The 19357-nt window shown below is 45.9% G+C and overlaps 1 protein-coding gene and 2 gene segments (V, D, J or C); 2 read left to right on the top strand and 1 right to left on the bottom strand.

Moving 5' to 3' along the window:
* LOC118980920 (uncharacterized) overlaps positions 1-5669 on the top strand; it is a 45931-nt gene extending 40262 nt beyond the window's left edge. Inside the window, exons 4-7 of the mRNA XM_037037632.1 lie at positions 2870-3148; positions 3741-3806; positions 4158-4271; positions 5309-5669. Of these exons, the coding sequence (XP_036893527.1) occupies positions 2870-3148; positions 3741-3806; positions 4158-4270 (458 nt within the window). The 3' untranslated portion in view covers position 4271; positions 5309-5669. The remainder of the gene's footprint in view (positions 1-2869; positions 3149-3740; positions 3807-4157; positions 4272-5308) is intronic.
* Positions 1-19357, top strand: part of LOC118980917 (T cell receptor alpha chain MC.7.G5-like) — a 248334-nt gene that overhangs the window by 161428 nt on the left and 67549 nt on the right.
* On the bottom strand, positions 8386-9256 carry LOC118980919 (T cell receptor delta variable 3-like). The segment is given in 2 exon segments: positions 8386-8860; positions 9102-9256. Coding segments are annotated over 2 exon segments (381 nt in total).

Raw genomic sequence — 19357 nt, 5'->3', positions numbered from 1 at the left:
AGGAAGGTGCTTTATCCTTATACATCCCTTTGGTTAAGCGGACTAGTGAGCCTGCCTTATTACAACCTCAAAACCAATGTCCCACAGCTTGAAAGATTCCGGAGAGAGGTGTTTAACCTGGTGGGAGTAAGGAGGTAGAGCAAACTGACATCTCAGTGTTCAAGTTACCTCCCCTGTTGGTAGAGAGCCTTGGAATCGGCAGGGACATTTGTTATAGATGTTGCCGTCCTTAGGGAGCCAGTAGGACTCTATGCCACTCTAAAGCCTAGGTGATTTCTAAGTTTATATATTCAAGAAGACTATTCAGGAAAGATGGATGCTTATCTTTGTATTGTTCACCAGCAGCATAACCTTAGCACTGGATTAGTATTCATAAAAAAAGAAAGTCTGAATATAAAATAACAATTATCCAAACACATAACACTTTGCAACACATGTTGAAATGTAACTATATTTGTAGGCCAAAAAGACTGGAAATTCTTAAAAGATAAATAATTAATTAAGCCTTTAATTAAAATTTTGGACTACAATAATGTAAATTTTATAAAATTTCAAATTTTGGTTTAAGTACTGTATAAGATAGACTAGGTTACATGCAGCAACTATATTAAATGCATTCCATTTTTTTAAAAGCTCAAGTCAATCATGTAGCCTTTTCTTTGGTTACCATGACATCTGAGAACGAATTGGATAAAACACTTCTTCTTTTCAAACAATTGTTTTGAACATACATACACTGAGAAAGAGAGTGTGAGAAAACTATTTTACCAAACCAATGTACTGTCCTCTATCTAAAATATGGGCTACCAGATTCAGAGTTCAATATTGTAAGTGGATGAACGTTTTCAGACATCTGTGTTGGCAGATACATAACATTGTTCAAATTATTCAAACCAGGTCTCTCCAGTCCAAAGTGATTATTGACAACTGCCTTTGAATATAGATTTTTTAATCCCAAGAAAGCCTTAATTAGCCAACTAAATGCAGCTAGGATTGGGTCATACCCTTAAGTAATCAAGAAGACAGAGTTGTTTTGTTTTTGTTTTCTAATGGACAAGTGTCTTTTCTCTATAACTCATAATTCCCTTGAAAATCAGCCAGAATACATATCAAACCAAAGTTAGAATGGTGAGCAAGAAATGTCACAGTTCTGAAGGGAGGTGAATGAGTAGAACATGTGGTTTCTAAGCCGTTACTGCTAAGGTTATCAGTGCCTGTTATCAGTGGCTTGGTTCTCACGTAGGTTGAAAGCAGGTTCCAGAAGAGCCATTTGAAAAATCCCCAATCCCCCTCTTGTCTAGTGCTAAAGCCAAAAATAGAAGAAACTAGATTTCTTAGGAACTAGTTTCCTGCCCTGAATGACTGGAATAGAATCCAGCCTTTTAGTTGAGCTTCCCAGGAGAGAAAAAAAAAACAGAGAATTATGATGGCAATGATGAGGGGCCTCTCTAAACAGTTGATTCTCTCTGAAAACCCTGACTAGCTGTGGTCCATTTACAAAGTGATCAGTAGGAACTTCCTGACAAGCAATCGCGCCATCTCAACCAGACATAACTGATTGATTTGGTTATAGCTCTGCTTCCATGAGTTTTACAGCTGAAACCCAAACCCAGACTGAAAATAAAGCACCAGAAAAATCATTTCACGTACCATTCACTGCCAAAAGTTTTTGTTTAGCCGTACCTTATGTCTTGATTGTAGGCCACAGTAAATAAAAGTACACTGGAATTCAGCATATTTTTTAATTGATACCAAGAAGCCAAACTCAGCTAAGTTTTGAAGACTAAGGGCCATATTCACACAAGATAATAATATTAAAAACAAGCGGTTAGGCATGTAATTGGAAATATGTCCAGATCACCTCTCACAGGCAAGTTGACTGTCTTTCCTGATTTCAGGCATTTTCAGGGCTCTTTCTTTAGCAGTTATTTGAAGATAGCTTAAGAGTTCAAGTATCCGTAGACACAAAATATATCACAATTCATAAATTCAGTAAGGCACAAAAGGAAAGAATCATTACTGCCGCCCTAAAAACTTCAAGACTTTCGGTTTTAAATGGAAAAAATGCACATACCAAGTAGCAGATATATGATAAATCAAGGTGAAGCTTGACAGGAGAGAATACCGGGAGGAGACCCAATTATTGGGACAAACTTTCTACAACTCCACTGAGAGTAAAACAAGAAAAATGGATTTCAACTGGTTTTATATATATAAAGACTTCCTGAGAATGATAGTTGTTATTTGCTGACTAAAGACTCAAAAGAAACTGAAGGGTACACCCTTAACAAAAGAATAAGTATCCACCTGAAGACAGAGAGATGTATCACTTAACTTCAGTGGATCCCTTCCAGTCCCTAAAATGGAGAGGATGCCCTGAAGTGCCCCCAACACCACAATCCTTGGAGTGGTTGAACACTTATGCAGTCCTTCTCAGACCCTTGATTCTTTAACTGACATACTGCAAAGCATGAGCGCCTGCCCTGATCTCCCTCCAAGGGCCCATGCATTTAAAATAAACCACCTGGTACAGACAAGTATTCATCCTGACCTTGATTGTCTAGAGGATTGATTAATAAAACATAAATAATTAAAAGTCAGATGATTGAGAAACCTTTTTGTAGTTGTTATTTTCCTTCTCTGCTCCCAGCCATATCTCTTAGCAGTACCTCTCTCAAAAGCAAACTGACTGCCTTTCATTTCTGCTCCCCCTGGCCATCCTCATGGAGATGCAGACAAGCCCATGTCACTAATAAGATGCAGGAAAGTCTGGGTTACAGTGCTAGGCCCCTGGGAAATTGAGGCAAACACTATTGTTTAACTTCAACACATTATAGATACTCATTAAATGAATTGACTATATCTGCAGAAAGTCAGCCTATTGCCAAACCATCCGTTTTCGTCATGAGAAATGGGACAAATGTTGCTTGTCTGGTGAAGGATTTCTACCCCAAGAATATAAATATAAGTCTCCAGTCATCCAAGAAAATAATAGAATATGACCCAGCTATCGTCGTCTCTCCCAGTGGGAAGTACAACGCTGTCAAGCTTGGTCAATATGGAGATTCTAATTCAGTGAAATGTTCAGTTGAACACAACAGGGAAATTGTGAGTTCCACTGAGACTGAACAGACAACTAAATCTCCAGGTAGGTCATATCTGGGCTCATTGAGGCCAGGAATGTGGGGAAGAAATGTTGGGGGATGGGAAGCTGGAGATGAAAACTCTGAACAGATGACTCTCAATATGGCCTCATGCTGGAAACAAGTCGTAAGCCCAACGAGAGCCTGTCATTGGCTGGAAACTGAATGTTCCACATTTCTGAGCTGGAGTCTAAGATAAAATTCATGTTACTTGATCTCCCTCTTTCTTCTTTACCAAGAACTATTTCGTTTGTACCAATGACTACCCTACTACTAGACTCTGGGGTTGAAAATCAAGATGCAGTCTAATCTACGGTGAAGGCCAAAGCAAAGGGCAATCCATCCTTTCACAGGTGAAGAAGCTTAGTTCTTCCTACAAATTAGAGGCACACCTGGATGTTGGCCTCATGATGTAATTTTTTTTAAAAAGGTCAGAACAGTAGGTATGTTAGTTGTGCAAATAACTGTGTGACTTTAACCAAGTCATAATCTCTGGTCCTCAGTTTACTTACTTAAAGTCCTCTCTGGTTTTAAAATCTAAAATCCTTTGAACCTCTTGGTCGCCAGTGTCAGTCTGACCTCTTCTGTTTGTTTCAGGTGACCTAAAGCCAACGAAACCGGAAATCATACAGCAAACCTCAGAGAGCTGCCATGAACCCGAAGGTTAGTTGAAATCAAAGGGTCAGCTTCACTAGTGAGGGCTAAAGCAAATGTCTGATAAGGCCAAAACACATCAGACTTCAAAAGAAACCAAAAACCATACTTGAGCCCAGTTGGTTCCCCCTGGCTCTCCAGGCAGAGCTTGGACAGCAAGCATGGGTTTCCAAAGCTGGCAGGGCTGGCTGTGGGCAGCAGCCTTTGGGCGCTGAGGGCCGTCTGACACCAAGCTGGGCTTCCAGACCAGAGAGGTTCATGGTGATTCAGGCAGGCTGGTGTCAGTACTGTGGGCCCAATGCCTGGAAGGGAATCCATTCTCTTAAGGAAGCCACCATGCCCACCCTTCTTCAACCACAGTTCTCACCAGGAAAGTGAACATGACGTCCCTTATGATCCTGGGGCTCCGACTGCTGTTCATCAAGACTGTTGCTGTCAATTTTCTCTTGACTGCCAAGTTATTTTTCTGTTAAGGTAAGAATTAGCTAGTTCTTGTTCCTACTTCCACCCAAATGATGCTGCACATGGAGAAAAGAAGTTACGAAATGGTAAAAGACCAAGCACTGGGAAGGGAAAAACACAAAGATACATATTTCAAATTAATGAAGGGGATTATCTCAATACTCAGCATAACAACACCCCTCCTCCAAGGGGCTGTGGGTTATTGGCAAAGCTATCAGTAAGGCTTTTCCTAAAGTGTATTCAGGGGCAGCAGAACCTGTTTTAGCTCAGACAAAGGGGAGGCTAACTCCCAATCCTTGATCTTAGGCCTCTGATGTATAGACCAGCCTATCATTGGGATGAGCCTGTACCTCCATTAGTCATGAAGAGCCCACTATTAGCTACTCAGGATGCATACAAAGTCAGGGCTGAGACATTATTTGCCAGGCATTACTTGCATTCCCTCTTCAGATGAACTTAGATATGAAATTCAAACTGGGGTCTAAATTTAACTGTGAAGCTCCTTCCCCAATATGCCCAAATACTCCTCATTCCCTCCCCTGATCTAGGAATAACCCTAGACTAGGAGTGTTGGACTGACGCGCCCCAGCCTGCAAGCATACCCGGTCAGTCCCAGACAGGTGACTGTTTTGACAGCAGGCCCAAGGACACAGGCCATGTGGCTGTATAAAAAAGAGCACTACACCAGGAGTCAGAAGATCTGGGTTTTAGTCCTGACTTTGTTACTAGCTCGCTTATGTTGCCTCAATCAGGTTGCTTCACCTTTCTGGGCCTGAGTTTTTGCATCTGTAAAGCAAAGGAGTTAAGAATGACTGGGGGAGAGCAAGTGGGTATCATGACTTGTGGCAACACTGAGGCACTGGGAGTGACCAGGTGAACTATCGCCTTGTGTGCAGGGGAAATGTGCCAGGAGAGATTAGTGATGTCTGCGGAGGTACAGCCACAGCAAGTACAGGCCATCCCCAGACTATGGGCACTACGATTCCTTCCAGAATTGACTGACAGTCTATGATTCCACATCAACTCTTACAACTTCCCTTCACTTGCAGGCTGACTGGCAGGAGAAGGCTACACACTCTGAATGAATCCAAAAGCCTACAGAAGTGCTCTCTCTATGGCTCCCGACTTCTCAGTGATTCAAGTTAACCCACCCCAGCCTTGCTTAAATGGCTGCTACCCAAACAAGTTTTTCTTTGAAGGCAACAATCCCAGCTCATCCTCCAGCCTGGTGGGAAGACAAAGTCCTGGGGTGGGGGTGGGTGGCCCTAAGTGTTTTATACGCTGCTTTATAAATGGGTATAGAGATACAAAGGGACAGAGGGCTTGTTTTTTATTTCTACAACTGATACACTTTGAAAATGGTGTCTTGTTCCTTTTGCTTTGCCTTCAGAAATAAAAAGTAGGAGCCAACAGGTTCCCAGCTCTGTTCTGCAAGAAGAAACAGACCCTGGGGGAAGGAAAGCAGGTCCTTTACCTAAACATGAAAGGCTCTGCTCAAAACCCAACACTAGATTGGCCCAAACAGGCACCACACCCACAAAAGCACTTTCTGCTCTTTCTACTACTTTACTCACAAAATGACATTGGATTCCCTAACACTCTCCCTGTAGGCAACGCGGTTAAAAATATCTCATCTAAATAATACTCTCCAAGCCATTCACAGAGATCAGAGTAAAGGACAGAGGAAATGCACATCTTTCTATTAATTGATTTAACAAATGTGAGTTGAATCTCTTTAAATTCCAGGCACTGTGCTGAGGGTGCAAAGATGAACAAGACAGGAGCCTGGCTTTTCAAGCAACTAGCTGTGCAAGATTTTTTAGAGGGAAGGATAGGAATGAGCGCCCTAGATTTCCCCTGTAAAAAGTGGTATCTTTACTACCTCTCGCCCACCCATCTCTGCGTGGAGAGTTGGAGGCCACTGGACACTGCCTCTTACCTGGGTCCCTCATGTCACTGTTTTTCTGCCATTTTCCTCTGACACTGCCCCTGCTGCAGTTATGCAAGTGCATTGTGTGTGCCTCACCTCTGGCTTCACCTACTGCGGCCACCGCAGGGGGAAGGTGGATGCTGTGAACTCACTGGTGGTCAGACTGAGCTTCTAGGTCACACCCCAGCTTCCTGAGCCCCCAGCCTTCAGGCCTCTGACTCCGGGACCTCCCCCCACCGAGGGTTTCCTGCTGTTGCCATTTCTGCTGCAGTGAGTAACAACAGCAGCGTCCCCACTGTGGCCCGTGAGCTCTGCTACTCCCGCCTCAGCAAGGCCACAGCTGTTTCCAGGTGCAGCCACGCAGGCAGCAGAGACCTAGCACCCCAGCATTGTGGTTTCCTCAGCGCTCATGTGGGTGTCAAGTGGGGGCTTGTGAGGTTACAAGCAAAAGAGCACCCCTCACCAACTCCGCTGCCACTGCCGTTGCAAACTCCCACATCATGTCCTCACAGCCCCAAACAAAGACAGGAGGCAGTAGCGCTCTGAGTAAAGAATGCTTGTTTTCAAAACAATCTAGGGGAATAAACCAGGTCCATTCAGGGAAAAACCATGAAAGGATTCCACACAACTTCATCTTTCATGTGTAAAGGATGCTTGCTTTCAAAACATTCATATCTGTTACCTTGAGTCATGTTAAACTGCTTCTCTGAAGTTGCTAAGAACAAAATACCATATTCTCATTTTTCAAATGGGAAAAATATGCCCCTCCAAAAAGGTACATGCCTTGTCCAAAATCATCTAGTGAGGCAGGGGTATTAGAGAGAGCAGAACCAAATTATCAGGAGTGCCACCCAAGTCCCTCTACAGTGGCATACCTCATGCCCTGAACAAGGACAAGGTGTTGATTTGAAGTTCAGTTAGGCCAGATTGACTAAATATAGTATTATCCTTTATTAATACAAATGAGCCACCCACTGACCTACTTCCATCATCAGAAAAAAGGCATCCTAGCACATCTCAAGACCATGAATTTCTCCCACCAAGAGGAGCCTTCAGAAAAGACTGAGCACCGGAGCCAGAGGGGGTGATGGCTGCCTTCTGGTCTGGGGGCCTTCACATTGCGAATCACATTTCGAATCACATTCGCAGAGCATTTTTCTGTGTCTTCTTGTGCAGCCACCATCAGTTTCCCAGAGCATTCAAAGCTCCATCACAACAGCCCTGAGGGAGTCTCCAGGAGACTGTTACACACTCTGCAGGCAGCAGAAGAAAAGCCCCAGGCTGAGTCATTTGCCCGGGGCCGGTGGCTTCCTCCCCCTGTTCTTTTCCTTCCTCCCTATAGTGACTGCTCTTCACCAGTCTGTTTTAAAGCCCAGGTGAACTGTTGCCCAAACCACCCACTGATACTGCCTCCTAGGCCGCAGCTGCAAGACAGAGGGTGGCCCAGCACCTTGGCTCTGTCCTTAACCAGCTACCTGACCTTGGGAATGTCCTTCATTTTTCTGGGCTCAAGTGTGTTTCCCATAAAATAATGTCTGAGATGTTACTATTTCTAAGGTTTCATACAGCTCTAATATTTGTCTTACAGCAGGGAATTCAATGGAGGTAGGGGAAGGAGATATGATTCCCAGGCTGAGGGTGTATCTGTTTTGATGTCGCATAGTTATTTCCCTCTGGGGGTAGTTCTCTCCCCTGGAGACACTGCTGAGCTCCAGACTCAGGGACATTGAAGCTGGGATTCTGGGATTCACAGGCAGGATATTCACAGGAATATCCTGATGCTCTTCAGGGAACGAAAAATGTTCTCCAAAGGAAGTGAAATGGGGGTGTCAAAGGGCATCCCAGAGAAATAAGGTGGCTGCACAAGAAGACACAGAAAAAAGGCAAATTGGGGAAAGTGTGTTTAAATAGATAACTTTGTGTCAAATTTGATTCTTACAAAGAATCACAATTCACACTAGTGGATAAATAATGGAGACTAAAATAAAGACACTTCTGATGGGCTCCCCCACACTGGCCCTTCGGCTGCGGCATTCTGACACCCGCGCAGCGCTCACAGCACAGACTTGTGGAGCCCACTCTTCCCTCCGTCGCGCAGCTCTCCCTCCCTCCCACAGGCCCGGGGCAGCAAGGGGGCACCGCGTCAGGAAGGGGGAGATGCTCTGCTCCGTCTGAAGCCAAGGTGCTCCCCTGGATAGGACGGTCATTTTATCATTCGGAAGACATGTTAGAGCACCTCTGAAGGCCAGGTGGAACACAGTGTCACCCGGAAGGAGGCTGCCATGTCCAGGGACAGGAGGCGGCTCTGTCAGGCCACGCCCAGGGGTTTATGTGCAGACTTCCTGGGCACCTGCATCACCGTGGAGATCTATGGCGCAGTAGTAAGTGGCTCTATCTTCAGTCCTCACTGAGGAGATCACCAGGTTGAAGGTTTTGTGGGTCTCACTGTGCTGCACAGAAAACCGACGCTGAGTAAAAGCCGCATCAACGGCCCTAGTGCCATCCCTGTAAAGGATAAACTGAAAGGAATGATCTGGCCTGACGCGGTACCAGTATAAATCTGGATCTACATATCGGGAGTCATAAGTACAGGGCAGTGTCACCTCACTGCCACTTGCCACAGTCATGTCTGGGGAACTCTGGGTCACTTTTTCACACAGCATGCCCTTGTCTGTGAAGAGAAGAAATGAGAAAATAGTCAGGGTCTGCACCCCCAGCCCCTGGATCCAGCAGGAGCCCACCCAGAGGAAACGCGATGGGCAAAGGCAAGAGCAGCACACAGAGTTAAAGGTCAAAGGCAGAGAATAACTGGAAAACACACGTGAGAGAGAAAGGCTCCAAGCCTTTGAAAGCCAAAGAACGCGAAACAGGGTGGCAGAATGAGAGGAACATCCACCCATGAATGTACTTACAGAAAAGCAAAAGGCTAATGCCCACAGTATAGATCATCTTCTTTTCACATCAAAGCAGAGGATACAGAGTAAAACTCGGGTCCTGAAACCTCGGAGACCACCTTGGGGCCTCTGACGGGAGGGAGGCGGCAGGGAAATAAGAGAAGTCGGGCAGCCCCGACAGTCACGTGACTGAATTGCTCAGAGGCAAAGGGTTCCAGCCAAGGCTCCTCAGTCCACCTGGAACTAGTACTTTGGCAAAAACACAGTGAAAATAAGTTCCTTGCTTAAAAAAAGACAGGACTAGAAATTGTAGAAAGTGCAAGACCAACAATCACATGCTTAGATATCGATTGCTCTAAATGCGGTCTTCCCTCCATTTCCGTGTCCTGGGGGCACAGGCTGGGGCGCCGGTCCATTGGTGGTCGCACTCCGACCACGGCGGCACGGCCACATGGCACCCAGCACAGCTGCGCACACTTCACTCAATAAGCGGAATGAACGAACGACCTCCTTAGACAAGCCCCTTACTCCCCAGTATAAAGACAGCAGTAAGAGGGTCGGACAGGAGGGACTCTAAAATCTGTTCCCATCATGAATTCTAGAAATCTTTTCTTTCCGTTTCTTGAGGAGTGCCCTGGCCCTGGGAGGGCTCCCTGCACTTCTCTCTTAGGCCCCTTGCAGCACCCACCTGGCTCTAGCTGAAAAATCCACCCCCCACAGCAGAGCTCCCTGATGGGTGAACTGCCCTGAGCAGGTGGGACACCAGCTTGCTGACACAGAGCTCTGTGGTGCCAATGGGATGGCCAGGGGCGGCTGGAGTCCCTGCAGCCAGCTCCCCAGCCACCTGCCACACAAATGCTGTTTTCTGCGTCAGCCAGGACACGACCACAGTTGGGAGGCACAGCCCTGAAAAATAGAAGACTAATTCACTGCTCCAAACCTAGGACTGTTTCAACGAGTACTTGTACCGGTTTCCTTTGACTCTCTTGCCCCCAGTTCATCCATCAGCCCTGTCAGTTCCACCATGAATGTATCTCCAGTCCATCCACTTCCCTCATCCTCCAAACACCGTCATCCCTCCAGACCACTGACTGGTCCCCTTGCTTCTGCTTCTGTCTCCAGACGATCTCTTTGCTGGGCCTTTATGAAGGTAAATCAGACGGTGCCAGCTGGGCCTCCTCTCCTGGGCCTGTGACACCCTGCAGATGGTCTGATCCCTGACTCCTCGCACCTCCTCGCCTCCCTCTCCTACTCCCCTCGGCTGCTGTGGCCTTCCTTCTGGTCCTCTGTCCGCCTCACTTCTCTAGCTGCCTGAAACTCTGGCCTGAGTTTTTCACAAATCTCAGCTCAGAAAGGCTTTCTCTGGACGCTCCAAGTAAATTAGTCACCACCTCACACCCCCAGGGTCACCCTCAATTACATCTCTGTCTTATTTCCTCTCAATTTCCTATTTGAAATCATTGGATTTATACACATTTGTTATTTGTTTCTCCCATCTCAACACCCCCCAACACACCCACAGCATAATGTAAGCTCCATGAGGGAAAAAACACGGTTATTTTTTCACTGATACACCATCCCCAGCCCCTAGGATTTTGCCTGCCACATAATTGACAATGAAAAATATCTGGAACAAAGGAATGCAGCTTTGTTCCCTTAAAAACTCACCATTGGCAGGGAGAAGGTTGCGGGAAGGTTTTATTTAGCAAATAAAAATACAAGACATCAAGTTAAGTTTGCATTTAAAATGAACAATAAAAATTAGTTATATATGGGACATATTTATATATTTTTAAAGTAGTCACTGTTTATCTGAAATTCAGATTCACAGCGCATCTGGTATTTGATGTGAGGCATGGAGAATACCAAAAGAGAGCAGCAGGCCAACGGAAGCCGTCCCCCCACGAGCGCCCCCCAGAGGTGCTGTTCCACTGAGCAGCTGCTGCCCAGGACTGCACTGCCCCCTGCAGGCAGGGCCCCTCCACAGGGACCCAGACTTCTGACAAAAGGCCACTTCTGCGCTTTCAGGTCTCTGACATCCATGGCCTCTGCCAGCCCTCACCCAGGCTCTTGGTGACTGTCCCTGTTCTCAACGTGTTGCCCAGGCTTATATTTATTAGAAAGCCAAGGGGTCCCTCCTCATCTGGGTGGTAACAATTTTCAAATTAAACTGCTGTTCCTCTTCTGACTGCCCCACCTCAACTACATCTGATTGCACCTGAGAACAGAGACAGGGCTCCAGACACCTTCTCAAAGAGGGACACATTCCCCCCCCGCCCTAATGTTCCACACAGAAGTTCGGACTCTGAGACCTCCTTGAAGTGGCAGAATCATGACTCTCCCCCCCCCCAAGATATTCTTCCAACACACCTTGAAAGGCATCCCTTCAGGAAGGGCACCTCTCAGAACAGCAGCTCAGAGTCACGGCTAAGAGTGAGGCTCTGTCATAGAAACGGGGAGTAGATTAGTGGTGGCCAGAGACTGGGGGTGGGGATATGGGGGGAATGAGGAGGTTTTGGTCCAAGGGTACAAACTTCCAGTTATACAGTTAACAAGTTCTGAGGATCTAATGTGCTGCATGAACACTGTAGTTGATAATACTGTGTTATATACTTAAAAGCTGCTAAGAGAGAACTTAAATGTTCCCACCACAAAAAAGGAAATGGTGATTATATGATATGATAGGGGTGCCAGCTAATTCCATCGTGGTAATTATTTTGCAATAAATAAGTGCATCAAATCAATGCATGGTACACATTAAACTTATACATTGTTACATGTCAGTTATATCTCAATAAAGCAAGAAGAATTAAAAATACAATTATTTAACTTAAAAAACAACATTTGGCTCTGGAACTAGACTCCCTGTGTTCACATCAGCTCCAGCATTTACTTCCTGTAAGATGGAGATAATAATTACAGCAATGTACCCAGCAGATGACCTAGAGATGTTAGGCGTTGTTGTGGCTATTGTTTTGTATTAAATAGGCTGATGAATATTGTTTCTGAGAGATTTATTCTCACCGGACATGTTCAGAGAAAAGATGCTGAGTGAATCTGAGAAACAAAGTTGTGAGGTCTGGGGAAAAGACGTGTTGATCAGTTGCAGAAAAGAAAGCGCATCGGTGCGCTCACTGTCAGTGCTGTGAGCAGGTCACCGGCTCCTCGAGCCCCCAAGGCCTGAGCCAGCTGGGCTCTTCCCAAACCCCTGAGGTCACTGGGAGCCAGAGAAGTGCACCTGTTGGCCCACTGTCCTAAGTCTTCCAAAGTTGCACAGGCGTTTTCATGAGAGACCACAATGTGCAACCGAGTGGCCCAAAGTTTTGGGATAAAAATGCCTGTCAAGATCAAATGACCTATTACAGACTTACTGCCCTTGAATTTCTCTACCCCATCTCCTTAAAAGCTACCAGTATCTGCAGCCTGAGCAGCTCCCCAAGGCAGACAGTGCCCTCAGCTGCCTTCCAGTAGCCAAAAGCCACCACTCAAGAGGGGTCCCTTGAATCTGGAGGGGTCCAAGGGGTTTTGTAAACAAGGCCACCCTTGTCCCACAGTTTAGATCTTGATCACTACTATTACCATGAAAGGGACTTTTCTCCCAGTTTCCTCTGAAGTGGGCAGATTTGTTTTTGACCTTGCAGCGCCCTCTACTGCTCTACTTAACCCATCTCCTTAAGTAAGTCATTCTGGATGTTGACAGAAAATAGGTCAGGGGAAGAAAATATTCTTCGTTCACAACTTAAGTCAAACAAAGCTGCTGCTTCTGTTCCCATTCCCCTTTCAACTCTGAGACTGGCAGCTGCTGCTCGGTCAGAGGGCTCATTCTCCCCAGTCACTGAGAGACGGCTGTCTTTGAGAACATGAGACAGCACCCTAAAAGGATGGATGGACATTTTCCTGTCAACAAAATGTTTCATGCAATAATGACGGACGTAGGGAAATTTCTTTGGATGGATATGGACAAGTGCATCTCTTTTTAGTGAAAAAAATAGAAGCATAATTGCAAAGGAAAAGCTTTAGAACAACTGAACGTGTGGTCCTGGGAATGAGCAGTCTAGAGAAAGGGTTTCTGTGCCCCTTTTTCCTTCACCACATTCCATCCTGAGACCCCAGCACAGACCTGGGCTGATGGGTAACAGGAAGCATGCTGGGCAGGGATCGAGATCCAGAAGTCGTACTCAATCTCCAGAACCTCTGTTTTGGGGAAAGATCTTGCTGAAGGTCCAATGGGCAAGAACGAGAATGAGGAACCCTACCAGGTTTTGTTGCCCAATGTCCTCTACAGAGCCAGCGTTTGATGGAAAGCAGTGAAGAAGACAGGATACTCCATGGTGTTGCCGTCACCACCTCTGGAGCACCGGTGGTCCAACCAGGTCAGTGATACCTTCCGTGAGTGGGCAGTGTGGGACTTGGCCTGACTTTCGCCAACCAGATTTACCAAGCCTTCTGTAGGGTTTTCTCTCCAATTATCCCTCAGGGCAGGGAGGACAAACAGGTTATATTTCAATTACCAAGGACTAGCCTTTGGTCGTGGCTCTCTGGAGCACACTGTTAAGAACTGTGAGGCCAACTCTAGACTCATAGGTAAAGAATGATGCGTCTATTAGCAATATCTGTGTGGGAGCAGAAGCAGCAGGTAACACCACGCCATCTGGCATTTGCCATCCCTGCTCATCTAGTTAGGATGCTCTGTATCTCTCTCTAAAATCATAAACTATGTGTCAACACCAAACACTTCCCTTGAATGGCCTACCCACTCTTTAACAGGGATAATCAGACTTGGGTTGCTCAGCAGACCCTCTAAGACTGGGGATACCCAGGCAAGGTCTTTTTTATCCTGAGTCACATGAAGGAAGCAGCAGAAAACAGGACTGGGACTCAGGTGTCCTGAGTTCTAGCCCCAGGTCTGCCTCTACCCACCTACATAACCTGGAACAAATTTACCCCTCAGGGCTTCAGCTTCTTCGGCTTCAAAATGAGGGCATGGGCCCACACAGTTGCAAAGTTTTCTTTAAGGCTGTGCATTCTAGGATGCTAATGTACAAGGCTACAGATATGATCTGAGAGAGTTATTAGTTTATATTTCCCTGTGCATGTTGCTTGAACTCCTCATTGCCCGGCAAAGCAGAAAAGCAAAATATGCTTCTTCATTGGGGGTTAGCGTAATTTCTTGATTTAATATGTGTGACTCACCAGAGCCTGGAGGTTCAAGCCCAGATGCCAACTTGAAATCCAGTTATTATTGCATCTGGGAGAGAATGTGCTGAAAACAGCCTTTAGTAAAAACATCAATTTGGCCACAAAAAAAAGAAGAAGAAGAAGAAGGCTCTGCATAGTGTGATAACATTTGATATCTTATTTATCATCTTCATCCTGAAATCTTTTCTGCTCCCATCCTGTTTCTGCTCGGAAAGAAGGGAAAAGGGCAGACCTTTCCCAGGCAAGATGGGCACCTGTGGGGGACAGAGAAGTCTCTAGGCCTAGTGAGGGAGGAGAACAAGGTCGATACCACATCCCTTCCAGCCACGCTGACGCGTCTGGTTTTTGTAAAGGTGCTCACCCCTGTGGGAACGGGGTTAATACGAAACTGACATTTGGAGTCTGGACTAGGAGAATCATGAAATTCAGCAAGTTAATACCTGGAGGAATTAATTTTTTTCCATCTGAACATCATCACAGGGATATTCAAGTGTTCTTCAAGGAACAGGAATGCAAGATGAATGTTTAATGCACTCAATTTAACAAATATTTATTAAGGGCCTGCAGTTTTTCCCAGGGATCCTCTGGCTGGTTTCTGAGGAGATGTGGTCATTGCCCTCATGGAAGAGGGGTTTGTCGGTGGGCCAGAGACTGGGTGCACAAGAACAGGTTTACCTCCGAGACCCAGGCACGGTTAACTGTGGCCCTGAGTCAGAAGCTTGGCTTCAGGGGAGCAAGATGTACACAATGCATGGATAGTCTAAAACACCAGGTAATCAAAACTGTTACTTAGTTATTAGCTTCAGCATGTATTTTGTTATTTTGTGGGCAGGTTTATCTTCCCAATTTTAATTTTCCTTGAGCTGATCTGCAAAGCTCAGGAAAAAGCTTTTCAAGACTCACACATTTCTGAAATCAGGTTCCCAGAAGTCCATATAGGAAAGTGACATTTTCAGTCTTTCCAATGACAAAAAAGGGGCCTGGCATCGCTCGCGTGCTTGGTGCCCACAGGGGTGGCCTTCCCTGCTGCAGGGCAGAACCAGCGGCAAACCACCAGGCATTATGGTTGTTACATATCAGCACAACCGGGTGGGCAGCAAGAAACAGCCTGTTCAGGGGTATGGGAGTCTCAGCTGCCTGTGAAGCCAGAGAAGCGCTTTGGGCCACCCCAGCGTGGTTGGTCCTCTGTCCTCATAGCCTGAGTCCCCTAGGCTGCATTAGTAAAGAGGGACACCCTAAATGGCCTTGCTCACAAAGCTGGCCCCTATTGTGCCCTTAATCACTCTAGAGACAGGCCATGCGTGGTCTGAGGAGGGGAAGTCACAGCTCAGCTCTGAGAAGGACTTTTAGTAAAGGGCCCAGGCACTGTGTGAAAAGAAACTGGGAAACTCATCTTCGGGAAGGGGACTCAGTTAATTGTAAGCCTGGGTGAGTACCTCCATTCCAACGTCTTGTTAGCAGAACCCCCTCCACATCTGACCCCTGGCCATGGGGGAGCTGAAACTCTTGGTTAGATGATGAATTCCCTCATCCGGTGGGAAAAAAACCCTAAAGATCCAACCACTTTCCTGTGTGTATGCAAAAGTCTGTAGTTTATGTAAAGGCATCAGGCTCTGTGGGAAGGAAGGAAACAGGAAACTTACATTTGGAACCGGGACTCAAGTGAGAGTGAAATTTAGTAAGTACTACCTTTAAGCCAAAGGTGCTGGTTCATTTGGTATGGGTTTTTAATTTTCTGGAAGCTCCAAAGAAAGAACACTGTGAGGATTTCATTCCAAAATTCTGGCTTCAAACTTCTGAAAGGATCAAATGTGAAGGTAGCTGGTAGGCTTGGAGAACTCTGTTTCCCTGTGTGATAAGTAGAGACCTACTTTTCTTTCACGTGCTTGTTTTATTCTATTTAGGAAATGGGGAGGAGTAGGCACCCTAGGAAAAAAACATTTGCACAGCATCTTTAGATAAATTAGATTCAGAGAATCAAGTCAAAGACTGACAGCTCATAATGTCTTTAAAGATCACCTAACTCACCAATTTAATTTTGCAAATGAAGGCAGTAAAATTCAGAGAGGCTTATGAACTTGCTCAAGGTCACACATCTGAGTCGAGTCCTGGGCAAAGCCAAAACCACCCGTAGTTCTGACGAGGCCAGACCCAAAGGAGAGAAAACACTGTGATCCTTGGCAGGTTCATTTGTACCCCAAATGTTCTCTGTCTAAAGCTCAGTGAACTCAAAACAGAACCCTAGTGTTCTAAAGGGAGATAAAAATGACTGCAGGACTGTCAGGGAGAACAATGCAGCGGAAGTGGGGATAATGGCAGAACCCGATGTTAGAGAAAAGGGACAGCCATCTGCAGACTGAGGCAGGGGTGGGAAAAGCCAAAATGGAAATGCTGGTCTTGTCTTCGGACAATGGCTATGACCATCAATCACTACCTATAAATTGTGCAGAGCTAATTTCTTTCCCAGTGGGAGTTCATATTCTATGATAGATTGCATCAGCTGTGCAAATGCTTTGGACCACATACAGAATACGCATACAGAATTGGCTGGCTGAGCAGGCTGGCATCTTATAGTGACAATCTCATCTCTTGGACATGCCTCTCAGCCCTGAAACCTCTGGGTTACCAGAAAGAAAGACACCATTACTTATCTTATCTTCAGGGGTTGGAGGCTGAAGGAAAATGTTAGTTATTCAGAACTTCTAAAAAGCTTGGTTCATTAAGTTGACGCCATAGGTTTTTGCAAAGCCCCTCAGCATGGTGTTCAACAAACCAGTGGTTCTAAGGTGACATTTGGGAAAGGAACTCAGCTCACAGTGAATCTTGGTAAGTGGACGAGTGCATTGAACCCTTTCTTGAATGGGATCCGAGATCCTTTTAACCCCAACCAATGGAGACGTGGCATCTTGACCCATCTCTGCTAATATTCAAGTTCTGCCTGGCTGAAGGTGTCCTTTCCACCAAAGCTGTCCAGCTGTGAAGGTGCACCCATGCCACCGACTGCAGCTTTCACTAAACTCCCACAAAATCCCTTAACCCCCTCATCAAACTGCTTGCAGGCTCTTCTGTGACCCTCAAATCCTTCCTGGTATATCCGTTAAAGGAAGAGCCTTACAGAGACCCAGAGCCTTATAGATTTTTAGGTCAATGTGAAAAAAAAGAATGTGGACAGTGTGTTTGGATTCTTGGGAGGAAAATAATGATGGTTTATGAGTTGCTTACTCTATACTAGGCAATGTGCTGCCTACTTTCTACCCATTATCCTATTCAATCCTTGTACCAGCTCCCAGGGTTAGGTGCTGTTGTTATCCTCATTTCAGAGAAAACTTTTGATGTTTGCATGAAGCACAGGCAGGCTGAGTAACTTTTCTCAAATTGATGCAGAAAAAAAGAGGACCTATCATTTAATTCTTGGCCTTCAGATTCCAAGTTAAATGTTTCTTTTGGTCTGGTCTCTTAAGTTGTGAAAATAATTCCTAAAGAAATGTGCTCTCATCCTGATCCTTACAGCAACATGACCAAGCAGTTACCACTCTCTCCACTTGACAGATAGAGAAACTGAGGTCTAGCAAGTTAAAGGACTTGCCCTGACCCCAAAGGCTGAGCTATTCCAAATTAACTGCAACTGCCAAACAGCTAGATTGGTTAATTCATTAACAAGTGGCCATTGGGTAATGACTGATTACATTTTTCCATAGTTCCTCTCTTTTCAGGAATAACCATACAATTGTACCCTCACAGGACACTGTGTGTTGGGCTTAGTGCTCCCCCTGTTGGGCGGGCAGGAGCCGTGGCTCCCCGCGCCTGGTTGGAAAGGCCTTGGCAGTATTTGTAAAGCGGTGTGTGGGGGTGTAACTCAGGGAGGATCTGAGACAGTCTCCTTTGGAAAAGGAACGAAACTGACAGTAAACCCACGTAAGTTTGAGAAACTAATGCTTCCACATTTCTCTTTGAAAGACTGATTCCTAAATGTTCCATTCTGTTTTATAACCGGAGTCCAAACCACAGCAGCCCGTGGACGGACTCCAGTTCAAACCACAGCTGATGTGCGCCCACCTCGTGCAGGACACTGCTGTTTCCCCTCAGGTGCTATTTTATCTAATGGGTGAGAATGGCGGTGCTAGTGGAGCATTGAACCGAGGAGTCAGACTGTTAGGAAGCCTAATTTGTTATTATAATTGATGAAATTTTTTTCCATGGGACTAAGAAAAATCTCTCTGAGCCTCTATTTTCTTCCTCAGTAAAAAGGGGAGGGAATTCTGACTCCTGCTTCACCAAAGCAGGCGTGCTGGGGGGAGACGTCCTCACATTTCCACTGAAGTGACAGAGTGCGAGGAAAAAGGAGGGTCCGGGGGGGCCCCTGAACTCTACCACCAGACCCTCATTAGGAAGAGCTGGTTTTATGCACACATTTCGTTAGAGAGCAAGGGGAGCTGGGCAACTGGGTTTTTGTAGAGTCTCATATCATTGTGTGCTTCCGGAGCTGGTAATAAGCTGATATTTGGAAAAGGAACAACGCTGAGTATTAGACCAGGTATGTGTTAAACAAGATCACTTGTTTCTAAACGTAAGCCACCCTTCATAGAAGCTCCCTGTGAGGTCACTGCATTTCTCACGCCGTTGTTAGCATCTGCGGGGTCTCGGTGCCATGTCTTTCTGTGAGAGCGATCATGAAGGCAGCCTCTGACTGGAGGCTCTTCACGGCTGCCTCCTCAACACCTTTAAGCACTTGGAAACGTGAAGTTCCTTTTTGTTATTCTTGGAGATGTGAATCTGCCAAAGAATCTGCGTAGAAGTTTTAGTGGGTAGGGGAAGAAAGCATTTAGAAAAAAAGAGGGGGAAGATAGGACAGATTGGACTAAAAGACACAGCGCTGGCAGGGGATGCACAATGCAGCCCGATCCCAAAGGAGACGCTGAGATGTGGCCTTCTGAGGTAAACAACTGAACCACCACTCCGTGTCCTCCACCTCATCTTCCCGAGGCCTCATGTCAGATCCGTTAGGGAAAAATACCGCCTAATTCCCATTACACTTGAAATCTTGGAGCCCAACTAGCTGGGGAAAACCATGTAAG

This window comes from Sturnira hondurensis, unplaced genomic scaffold (assembly GCF_014824575.4).
Source record: "Sturnira hondurensis isolate 20B ecotype Veracruz unplaced genomic scaffold, ASM1482457v3 Scaffold0023357, whole genome shotgun sequence".
Lineage (NCBI taxonomy): Eukaryota > Metazoa > Chordata > Mammalia > Chiroptera > Phyllostomidae > Sturnira > Sturnira hondurensis.
The sequence above is the reverse complement of the archived record's forward strand: the minus strand, read 5'-3'. Positions and strand labels throughout refer to the sequence as shown.